This window comes from Somniosus microcephalus, chromosome 12 (assembly GCF_052327205.1).
Source record: "Somniosus microcephalus isolate GS21.2 chromosome 12, FLI_Smic_1.0, whole genome shotgun sequence".
Lineage (NCBI taxonomy): Eukaryota > Metazoa > Chordata > Chondrichthyes > Squaliformes > Somniosidae > Somniosus > Somniosus microcephalus.
Window position 1 is genome coordinate 163,289,863 of NC_140998.1, and position 12,249 is coordinate 163,302,111.

The 12,249-nt window shown below is 47.3% G+C and overlaps 1 protein-coding gene across 1 annotated transcript in view; it reads right to left on the reverse strand.

Annotated features, from left to right (window-relative positions):
* Positions 1–12,249, reverse strand: part of LOC147109672 (pleckstrin homology domain-containing family D member 1-like) — a 55,369-nt gene that overhangs the window by 367 nt on the left and 42,753 nt on the right. Inside the window, exons 4-5 of the mRNA XM_086003758.1 lie at positions 4,907–4,983; positions 1,666–1,757 (exon numbers count right to left, since the gene is read on the reverse strand). Of these exons, the coding sequence (XP_085859884.1) occupies positions 1,666–1,757; positions 4,907–4,983 (169 nt within the window). The remainder of the gene's footprint in view (positions 1–1,665; positions 1,758–4,906; positions 4,984–12,249) is intronic.

Genomic DNA, 12,249 nt, shown 5'->3' on the forward strand with positions numbered 1-12,249 from the left:
TGAATTCAGTTTAAAAAAGCTAGAAATAAAAAGTTGGTATCTGTAAAAGTGACTATGAAGCTGTCAGATTGTCGTAAAAACCCGACTGGGTCACTGATGTTTTTTAGGGAAGGAAATCTGCCGTCCTTACCCGGTCCGGCCTATATGTGACTCCAGTCCCTCACCAACGTGTTTGACTCTTAACCGCCCTCTGCAGTGGCCGAGCAAGACACTCACTTGTACTAGGGATGGGCAACAAATGCCAGCCTTGCCAGTGATGACCACATCCCAAGAATGAATGTAAAAAATATACTAAAGCCATCTGCGGGGCCCTGCTAGATGCCACTGGCATGCAAGGGGTTATCAACAAGACCTTGCTCATTTACCCTTACAGTGCCAATGGTGGCTGGGAAACCGGCTATCAGCCCTCAAAAACCCAATTTCTTCTGAAAGTTGCTCCCCTCGAGGGAGGGAGTTCGAAAGAAGGAAAACCCATGGATAAAAAAACCTTTAATCGTCGAATCTCACAGCACAGGGGAGGCCATTGGGCCCATCGTGCCTGTGCCGGCTATTTGAAAGAGCTCTCCAATTAGACCCACTCCCCTACTCTTTCCCCACAGCCCTGCAAATTATCCCCCTTCATGTATTTAACCGATTCCCTTTTGAAAGTTATTATTGAATCTGCTTCCAACAGGAACAAAAAAAGTAATTAGAACAGACAGGAAAATGTAAAGTGAAAGTGGAAAAGTTAACAATCCCACGTCTGATGCCCACTTAGTTTCCACACAGAACGTAGGGTACTATGGTGCGGGAGGATTAGCTGAAAATGCTTCTTGTGCGGAGAGGTGGAAGGGAAAGGCGATGATGGAGGAAGGATGGTCTCTGTGCTGCCAGCTGGAGCCAGGCCTGCTCATCCTCTGGGGCAGGAGGGTTGCCCACTCTGGTCGAATATATTCTTGGAGGTGTCATCACATCACCTGCTGCCACCAACTGCCCTGCCCCCCCCCCACTCTCCCCATTGGTCGCCCGACATGTCCATCCTCGCGGAGCCCCGCCTTCCCAGCCAATCGGAACGCGAACAGACCCTTCGTTATCCAATTGGGTGATTCTTGACTGTCAGTCAAACAGCCTTTATTTGCCACACCTCCAATAGCTTTCTAACTAATAAATAAAAGTGATCAAAGAAATGTTTTTGTGATGCACCCTATGATTTTTCTCCCAGGTTGCTTCCAGCAATGTCCTGGAGATTAATCTTTTTTCCCTGGAGGCTCCAGGGTAATCCTGGAGCATTGACACCCTACTCTGGGGGTCCGGTGTCTGGGGGGAATCCCAAACCAAGGCTGAACCAAGAGTGCAATTAAATTCTCTAAAAATACACGGGGGTGAGAAACCAATTTGAAGAAGAGGGTGTCAAGAGACTTGAGCAAAGCAGCTGCCAGCTCGGGTTTGTGTGTTGTGATTATGCGGCAGCAAGCTGTGCGCTTTCTAATTTACTCAGTGCCCATGGGGAGCGCACTGCACGTTGCCCAATTATATTTAGCAATTAGAAGCAGGTGCGGAGCACAGCCGACATCAATTTCTCTGCGACACAGAACATATTTTTTTCCAGTGTCGGCAATTTTTCAGCCGACTCAACGCTCTCAAACCCCGTGGCCTCTCAAGCCTGCTTTCTAATTCCGGGCTGACCTAAGTACTCCTGCTTCTCCTTCGCAAGCTGCAAGCCTTGTGCTTCAAGGCTTCCGATCATCGCTTCCCCGAGCTGGGCGTTCTGCCACGTTCTGTGGAGAGAAGAGTAAAGCAAGATCAGCGTGACAGAATCCAGTCCAGCCCGTATCAAACAGTGCGTCACAGTCTCTTGTCACATATCAAAGAATCAGACATATTAGAAAAAAACTGAAAAGGCCATTTCACGCTGTGCGTTTAGAAACTGACAAGCACATTTCTCTCACCAACAGCAATTAAACTCTACTTGACTGCCGCGATTTGTTTTTAACCAAATATATTCTATGGATTTAAAGAGATAGGCCGACTCAAACACAGATCCAACTCAGCAGCGGAATAATACATTGCACAAGGTATATCCTCCCCGCCTTTATAAAACAATGGCCTAGAAATTGGACCGCACCCGAATCGGAGGAGCCTCAACCTCAATCCTGGGATGAGAGGGCTGTCCTATGATGAGAGATTGTGTAGAATGGGCCTATACTCTCTGGAGTTTAGAAGAATGAGAGGTGATCTCATTGAAACATACAAAATTCTGAGGGGGATTGACAGGGTAGATACTGAGAGGTTGTTTCCCCTGGCTGGAGTGTCTAGAACTAGGGGATATGGGGGAAAAATTCAGTATCACCCCGTTTGAGGCACCATTATCGGCCGTGCGCAAAGTTTAGTGCCTGGCGCTAATTATCGCCTCCAACGGCAAACTTGGCTTTTATCGCCCCTGGAGGTGATTGGAGCGCTAAATCAGATGCTTCACACCTGTCTTAAGGCGCAAAGACTGAGGCGCGAGGTGCTTCCTCAGAGTGCTGGCGAAGCTCATGTGATGTCAGTCAGCAATGGAACACAGACACGCTGGCGCCGGCCAGTTCTTAAAGGGGAGTTCTGACGAAAGGTCATCGACCTGAAATGTTAACTCTGATTTTCTCTTCACAGATGCTGCCTGACCTGCTGAGTTTCTCCAGCATTTTCTGTTTTTATCTTAAAGGGAAGGATTGATTTTGCTCTCCATCCACATCCTGCTCATTGCAGCTTTGAATCTTGGCCTGGAGAGACCTGTACATCAAATCTGCTGGAAAGAACAATGGAGAGGCCCAGGGAAAAAGCTCAGAGTGCAGCCCCCACAGTCTCTTCTAAATCGATACAAGGAAGGGCAAATCAAAATGAACCTGCAAAGTGCTGCTCAGTACCCAAAACTCCTTCACACAGTGTTGAATCTCTCCAGAAGTCTCTCTCTCTCTCTCTCTCAGAATGCGTGGTGCAAAAATGTCACCAACAAAAAAAGGCAGGAAGCGGTCGCTTTTAAATAGCGCTCCCCTCAACCTGTCGTTGCTAGTGGCAGGTGGTAAGGCAGGAGGCGCCACTCAATATCCGTTCCGGGGCACTACCGGGGCGTTGCGCACTCGACTGACGATTTCCTGCACCGGCAGATCGTGACGTGGCAGTAGTGTTTAGCGCCGCCGCAAAATGTCTAATTAATTTTGCGAGCGCGCAAACATCACCGCGCCCAGGCGCTAGTTGCATTGCGCCCTCTTAAGGCGCTAACGGGAGGCGCAAACCAACTGAATTTTTCTCCCATAGTCTCAGGATAAGGGGTCAGCTATTTAAGACTCAGATGAGGAGGAATTTCTTCACTCAGAGGGTTGTGAATCTTTGGAATTCTCTGCCCCAGAGGGCTGTGGAGGCTCAATTGCTGAGTATATTCAAGACTGAGATCAATAGATTTTTGGGCAATTGGGGAATTGAGGGATATGGGGATTGGGTGGGAAAGTGGAGATGAGGTCGAAGTTCAGCCATGATCTTATTGAATGGTGGAGAGGGCTTGAGGGGCCGAATGGCCGACTCCTGCTCCTATTTCTTATGTTCTATGTTCTTATGGGACCTGAATTTAAATCCATCCCAGGCCGATGAGAGAAGCATCTCAAGGATCATGAAGCTGAAATGGGTTCAGGCAGAGTCAATGCAGTTTCGAGCGATCATGGGCTGACTGCACACAACTGAAACCAGACCAGTAGTAAATGATGCAATTGTGTTCCAGAGACCGCAGGATAGCTGGTGTCATATTGGGGCGGTCAAGGCTAAGAGGGAAGAACAGCTCTGGTCCATCTGTATGACAAAATCATAAACACATTGGCCTTGCTATTAACCCCCCACGAAGGGCGGGAGGAGGTCTCCCAACCCACTGCGTACACGTCTGCCGCCATTTTTAGGGCAGCGTGTAGAAAGGCTTGTGTCCCGTCTTGGAGAGTCGGGACACTTCATTATAATACTTAAACCAGGCTCCCACAGTGCGGTTGGGAGCCTGATTTAAATTTAACTGCTGCTGGACGGGTTTCCCATCGCTCGGGAGACCCGGGAGTGAAATAGAGCCGGGAGCAGCCAGCTGCAGAAGGCAAGTGCTTTTTAAAACATTCCTTGTGGGAAAGGAGGAGCAGGAGTGCCCTCCCCCCACCCCCAGCTCCTCAAGCAAACCCTCTGCAATGGTTTCTCCTTGCTGTCACGATCAGCGATTCACCCCCCCCAAATACTGTGCTCACTCCAGACACTTGAGCACAAAATCTAGGCTGACACTCCTAGTGCAGTGCTGAGGGAGTGCTGCACTGTCGGAGGTGCCGTCTTTTGGATGAGACGTTAAACCGAGGCCCCGTCTGCTCTCTTAGGGTGTAAAAGATCCCATGGCAATATTTGAAGAGGAGCAGGGGAGTTCTCCCCAGTGTCCTGCCCAATATTTATCCCTCAATCACTAAGAACAGATTATCTGGTCATTATCATGTTGCTGTTTGTGGGACCTTGCTGTGCGCGAATTGGCTGCTGCGTTTCCCACATTACAACAGTGACTGCACTCCGAATAGTACTTCATTGGCTGCAAAGTGCTTTTAGACGAGTCTGAGGTTGTGAAAGGCGCTATATAAATGCAAGCTCTTTCTGTTTTCTCTTTACTTTCACCTTGCTACTGACATACTGACGCTGCCAGCAAGAAGCAACAATCCATCAGCTCTCTGAATGAGGTCACTGTGGCCCTCCAGGGAGCTGGGTAACTGCCAGGAACTTTAGAAGCAAAGATTATTAAATTGCAATCTTGGCCGAAAGCCCCTCTGTGCCTTCTTTTTTTTGTGAAAATTAGTTCATTTGTTTAAATTTATTCTGCTGACCCGTTTTCACAGTCTGTGCAATGTTTCATCAGCTCCCAATGATCCTTCTCTGTACTTACACCTTTCCAGATTCCTGCAGCATCTCCAACCAGTGCTGTTGGTCAAATTCAGTCTCGGCAGCTAATAAAATATTCCCCTGGAAAGAAAACGCAGAGAGTTCACATTAATACTGTATCTTGGTTATCAAGATAGGCTAAAAAAAGTTGGGACTCTACTTCAGGGGAGCGGAGACGTGATCTGATCGAGGTTTATAAGATGAAGGGAATAGATAGTGTTCGAATTCACCGTGTGTTCCAATTAAATAGGTTAGGGAGGACCAGTGGTCACAATTTTAAGTTGTGTAAGGCCAGATCTAGGTTAGATGTCAGGAGGTGGTTCTTTTCCCAGAGAATAGTGGACCTCGAACAGGCTGCGGGCTCGTGCGGTGGACACTGATTCGCTGAATTCTTTCAAGCGAGAGCTGGACCGGTTTCTGGCTGGGGGAGGAGATCACCTCTTACAAAAGGTATAAAAGGATACCTGGTAATGCTGATCAGGGCCAAGGTGATCTCCTGGACTAGTTTCGACCGCCTAAGTGGGTCAGAGCAGAATTTCCCTGATTTTCCTGGGTTTTTAGCTGTTTCTTTGTATCTCCCAGAAACATAGAAACATAGACGATAGGAGCAGGAGTAGGCCATTCGACCCCTCGAGCCTGCTCCGCCATTCAATGAGATCATGGCTGATCATCCAAATTCAGTACCCTGTCCCTGCCTTCTCCCCATATCCCTTGATCCCTTTAGCCTTAAGAAATATATCCAACTCTTTCTTGAATATATTTAATGAACTGGCCTCCACCGCCCTCTGTGGCAGAGAATTCCACAGGTTCACCACTCTCTGGGTGAAGAAATTCCTCCTCATTTCAGTCCTAAATGGCTTACCCCTCATCCTTAGACTATGACCCCTGGTTCTGGACTCCCCGGCCATCAGAAACATCCTTCCTGCATCTAGTCTGTCCAGGCCTGACAGAATTTTATAGGTTTCGATGAGATCCCCTCTCAATCTTCTAAACTCCAGTGAGTATAAGCCCAATCGACACAATCTCTCCTCATATGTCATTCCTGCCATCCCAGGTATCAGCCTGGTGAATCTTCGCTGCACTCCCTCCATGGCAAGAACGTCCTTCCTCAGGTAAGGCGACCAAAACTGCACACAATACTCAAGGTGCGGTCTCACCAAGGCCCTGTACAACTGTAGCAAGACATCCTTGTTCCTGTACTCGAACCCTCGTGCTACGAAGGCCAACATACCATTTGCCTTCTTAACCGCCTGCTGCACCTGCATGCTTACCTTCAGCGACTGGTGCACAAGAACACCCAGGTCTCTTTGCACTTCCCCTTCTCCCAATCTATTGCCATTCAAATAATAATCTGCCTTCCTGTTTTTGCCACCAAAGTGGATAACCTCACATTTATCCACATTATAGTGCATTTGCCATGTTTCTGCCCAATCACCCAACCTGTCCAAATCGTACTGGAGTTTCACGACATCCTCCTCACAGCATACCCTCCCACCCAGCTTTGTGTCATCTGCAAATTTGGAGATATTACATCCAATTCCCTCGTCCAGGTCATTAATATATATTGTGAACAGCTGGGGTCCTAGGACCGATCCTTGCGGTACCCCACTAGTCACTGCCTGCCACTCAGAAAACGACCCGTTTATTCCAACTCTTTGCTTTCTGTCCGCCAAGTCAATACCTTGCCCCCAATCCCATGTGCCTTAATTTTGCACGCTAATCTCTTATGTGGGACCTTATCGAAAGCCTTCTGAAAGTCGAAATACACCACATCCACTGGTTCTCCCTTATCTATTTTACCAGTTACATCCTCAAAAAATTCCAGTAGATTAGTCAAGCATGATTTACCTTTTGTAAATCCATGTTGACTTTGTCCGATCCTGTCACTGCTTTTCAAGTGCTCTGCTATTACATCTTTTATAATGGACTCTAGCATTTTCCCCACTACCGATGTCAGGCTTACCGGTCTATAATTCCCCGCTTTTTCTCTACCACCTTTTTTGAATAATGGGGTAACATTAGCTACCCTCCAATCCATGGGTACTGTTCCAGAGTCTATCGAGTTCTGGAAGATGACCAGCAATGCATCTACTATTTCTAGGGCCACTTCCTTAAGTACCCTGGGATGTAGATTATCAGGCCCTGGGGATTTCTCAGGAGACTATATGGCTCCAGGTGGGATGGGGAAGAGTTGTCTTATGTGAAGATTTATTTCCCCCAACACTAGTTGCACCTGGTGTTTTATGCGATATCGAGGATGTTCTGGCTGTGTCTACATTAACTGGCGTTTTTCAAGCCTTCCTGTTACTTCAGGAATTGTCAGGGTTTGGAAATAAAATAAAGGAATGGGCTTGGAGTGGTGATGTTTCACTTAATTTAGGAACAGGAGGAGGCCATTCAGCCCCTCGAGCCTGTTCCGCCACTCAATTGCATCATGGCTGATCTGTATCTTAACTCCAGCTACCCACATTGGTTCCGTAACCCTAAACTAACAAAGTTCTATCAATCCCAGTTTTGAAATTTTCAATTGACCCCCAGCCTCAACAGCTTTTTGGGGGAGAGTTTTCCACTACCCTTTGTGTGAAGAAGTGCTTCCTGACATCACCCCTGAACGGCCGAGCTCTATTTTAAGGTTAGACCCCCTTGTTCTGGACTCCCCCACCAGAGGAAATAGTCTCTCTCTTATCTATTCTAGCGAATCCTTCAATCATCTTAAACACCTCAATTAGATCACCCCTTAATTTTCTATATTTAAGGGAATACAAGCCTAGTCTACGTAACCTGGCCTTGTAATTTAACCCTTTTAGCCCCGGTATCATTCTGGTGAATCTGCACTGCATCCCCTCCAAGGACAACACAGGAAACTCTTGATTTACCGGCACCTAAATAACCGGAAATCTCAGTTAACCGGCAAAATTCAGGAGTAGGTTCAGGTAAGTTTTACTTCATTAGTGGCCGTTCCTGGATCTGTGGTTGTGTAACTGGGGCTCGTGCACTTGTTGCTAAGCAACAGGGATGCTTGGTCTGTGGCCGGAGTTCCTGCACATGTTGCTAAGCAACAGGGAAGCCTGGATTTGTTGCTGTGTACGGAGCTCTCATACCTTTTAACTATACCTCTCTGTAATCCGGACTTTTTTGATAAGCCGGCACCACGCCAGTCCCGTCGGTGCCGGATACCAAAGAGTTTCCTGTATAATCCTTCCTCGGGTGTGAGGGAAAAAATTACACTGAGATCCCCCTATATAGGGTTTATTCGTGTGTAGTACAGTACTGTGATGTATGGTGGGGGGTGATTGGCTGTTTGTGGGTGGGTTACAGTCAATGTTCCCTTTAAGCGCTCGGCATATCCCACGCAGCCAGTGCGCCGGTTTTTAAATAGAAAAACCGCGCATGCATGGAATTTTGAATGGCCCTCGCAGCCCGTTAAAGGGGCCGCGCGGGCCAAAATAATTCGAGGGAACATTGGTTGCAGTGTTCAGTTATGTTTTCCAAGTGTGAAAGCAGTTTTCAGTTTGTCTGCGGGCCCCTGTGTTTCTAAGCAGTAACCAGGAGAGAGCCTGCACCATCCCGGTTAGAAAGCTCATCTAGGGGCAGAAATGTGTGGAGTGACATTAATAATCAGCAACAGCACAATAGATTGCCAACTCCAGACTGGAGATGGCCAGTCAGGTCCATCAGCCCCGACCCCACTCCTGCAAAACACGTTTATGTGCATTTCAGATCATTTTATTTTGCACTATGGTTATTTATGTCCTATTCCATCGCACACCTGGCCGACCTCCCATCTTCCACCCTCCATAAATTTCAGCTCATCTAAAACTCGGCTGCCTGTACCCTAACTCGCACTAAGTCCCGTTCACCCATCACCCCTGTGTTCGCTGACCTACATTGGCTCCTGGTCCGGCAGCGCCTCGATTTTTTAAATTTTCATCCTTGTTTTCAAATCCCTCCATGGCCTCGCCCCTCCCTATCTCTGTAATCTCCTCCAGCCCCACAACCCTCCGCGATATCTGTGTTCTTCCAACTCCTGTCTTTTGAGCATCCCCAATATTAATTGCCCCACTATTGGCGGCCTGGGCCCTAAGCTCTGGAATTCGCTCCCTAAACCTCTCTGCCTCTCCACCTCTCTTTCCTCCTTCAAGACGCTCCTTAAAACCTACCTGTTTGACCAAGCTTTTGGTCACCTGTCCTAATATCTCCTTATGTGGCTTGGTGTCAAATTTTGCTTGATAATCACTCCTGTGAAGTACCTTGGGGCATTTTAATACATTAAAGGCGCTATATAAATATATAAATTATCAAAAATGCTTATTTTTTTTTACAAGTCATTTACTCATTTGCTGTCTGTGCGCAAATTGGCTGCTGCATTTCCTACATTAAAACAGTGACTACACTTCAAAAGTACGTCAGTGGTTGTAAAGCTTCTTGGGATGTTCTGGGGCAAGGTGATAAGGCGCTATATAAATACATGGACCTAGAAATTGGGACCTTTAGTGCCAACCATTAAGGCCGGTTTTGAAGAAAAAATGGCGGCCACCTCGCTTCTGCCCACTTTCGGCGTGGAACGCGGTGGTCGCCATATTGGGCAGGTCGTCAGCGCTGCCGTTGCCTGCGCGCGCCTCAAATATTTTAATGATCAAGATCGTGACGTCAATCGGCGTGCAACGCTGGGTGATTTTGGACATTGCCGTTCCTTTTAATGCCCTCGCCAAAGCAGGGCCGCGCGTGCAGCCGTTGCCAGCACATAGACCCGGAGAGAGCGGCAGAGATCTATAGATCTCTCAGTCCTCAATAACAATGCAGAGTATGTGCAGCCCCTCCGGACCCAGGCTCTGTGACAGGTTTACATTCTTAACTGATCACTGTTTCAAATAATTTTGACATTGTTTTGCATGAGATGGTGTAATCAGGAATTGTACGACGCATGTTGCATGAGTTTTCATAACTTCAACTATTTGGAGCCTCAAACTGCTAGAATGATTCCACCCAAATTGCAGTCATTTAATCAGTTAGTGATGACATTTTTGATTAATAATTGTACTTGACAGATTAGCCATCTAAATATTTGAGTGTGTCAGCAGTTGAATTAAACATAGATTTCAGCTAAACTGTGGGTTGCATTCTTTAAAATCTGACAGATTAGTGTATTTTTCGGCTTTGATTTATCTTGCACACCCTCTCCGTCAACCTACAAAACACCAGAAACATAACCAGAAACATTCCACTTCACTTTCATCAATCGCGATTTCCTGATAACACCACACAGATAGTTTACATAGAAACATAGAAGATAGGTGCAGGAGTAGGCCATTCGGCCCCTCGAGCCTGCTCCGCCATTCAATGCGATCATGGCTGATCATCCAAATTCAGTACCCTGTCCCTGCTTTCTCCCCATATCCCTTAATCCCTTTAGCCTTAAGAAATATATCCAACTCCTTCTTGAATATATTTAATGAATTGGCCTCTACTGCCTTCTGTGGTAGAGAATTCCACAGGTTCACCACTCTCTGGGTGAAGAAATTCCTCCTCATCTCTGTCCTAAATGGCTTACCCCTTATCCTTAGACTGTGACCCCTGGTTCTGGACTCCCCAACCATCGGGAACATCCTTCCTGCATCTAGTCTGTCTAGTCCTGTTAGAATTTTATAAGTTTCAATGAGATCCCCTCTCATTCTTCTAAACTCCAGCGAGTACAAGCCCAATCGACCCAATCTCTCCTCATACGTCATTACTACCATTCCAGGTATCAGCCTGGTGAATCTTCGCTGAACTCCTTCCATGGCAAGAACATCCTTCCTCAGATAAGGCGACCAAAACTGCACACAATACTCAAGATGTGGTCTCACCAAGGCCCTGTATAACTGCAGCAAGACATCCTTGTTCCTGTACTCAAACCCTCTCGCTACGAAGGCCAACATACCATTTGCCTTCTTAACCGCCTGCTGCACCTGCATGCTTACCTTCAGCGACTGGTGCACAAGGACGCCCAGGTCTCGTTGCACTTCCCCTTTTTCCAATCTATTGCCATTCAGATAATAATCTGCCTTCTTGTTTTTGACACCAAAGTGGATTACCTCGCATTTATCCACGTTATATTGCATCTGCCATGCTTCTGCCCAATCACCCAACCTGTCCAAATCATACCGGTTTAGACCCGACCTTCGGCCTCCTGCTGAGCATACCGCCTGGAGCAGCGCGTTGCACGGTAGGTTCTGCACTGCGCTTGTTTAAATCAGCAGGCAGCACGGTTATTTTGATGCTGCCTGCGCTCTTTTTACGGGTACGGGTTAACCTCGCCCCACGATGGCACCGCCCATTTTTGGGCTTCAGCGAATTTTTAGGCCAAGTTCTCTCTTCAGGGCTGCTTTTCGGGCAAGCTGCTTTGGAGGGCGGTTGTGTCAGCTTTTGTGAAGCTCTTGTGAAGCTGGTGGCCATTTTTGTAGCTTGGTCAAGTCTTGTGGGGTCAGGGAGCAGCTTCGGGACAGTAGAGTGTCGTTGGCAGATGAAAAAATTGGAGGATATCCAAAACTCGTCTGGCCGTGTCCTAACTCGCACCAAGTCCCATTCGCCCATCACCCCTGTGCTCACTGACCTACATTGGCTCCCAGTTAAGCAGCGCCTCGATTTCAAAATTCTTGTTTTCAAATCCTTCCATGGCCTCGCCCCTCCCTATCTCTGTAATCTCCTTCCGCCCCACAACCCCCCCCCCCCCCCGAGGTCTCTGCGCTCCTCTAATTCTGCCCTCTTGAGCATCCCTGATTATAACTGCTCAACCATTGGTGGCCGTGCCTTCTGTTGCCTAGGCCCTAAGCTCTGGAATTCCCTCCCTAAACCTCTCCGTCTCACTACCTCTCTTTCCTCCTTTAAGACGCTCCTTAAAACCTACCTCTTTGACCAAGCTTTTGGTCACCGGCCCTAATTTATCCTTATGTGGCTCGGTGTCAAATTTTTTGTCTTATAATACTCCTGTGCAGCGCCTTGGGACGTTTTACTATGTTAAAGACGCTATATAAATACAAGTTGTTGTTGAGTAGTGAATAAGGAGGTGTAATGAGCAGTAGAGAGGGAAGGGAGGACGTATAGGTAGTGAGTATTTAGGGAGCTTACCGAAGTAGCCAGTAACCATGGTGAGCTGGACAGGGCAGAAAAAATTTGGATTCTAGTCACTGAGGCATATTTGATTGACTTCACTTATGTTAATTAATTCACTGGATTCCATTAATTTATGGATCCATAATATAATTACTTGACTATTTCGCCCAATTCAATTCACTCATTATGATTCTGGAGATTCCACTGGCTCACCAACACATAATGTAATTAATTTGCTGGATTCAGTTCGGCGTG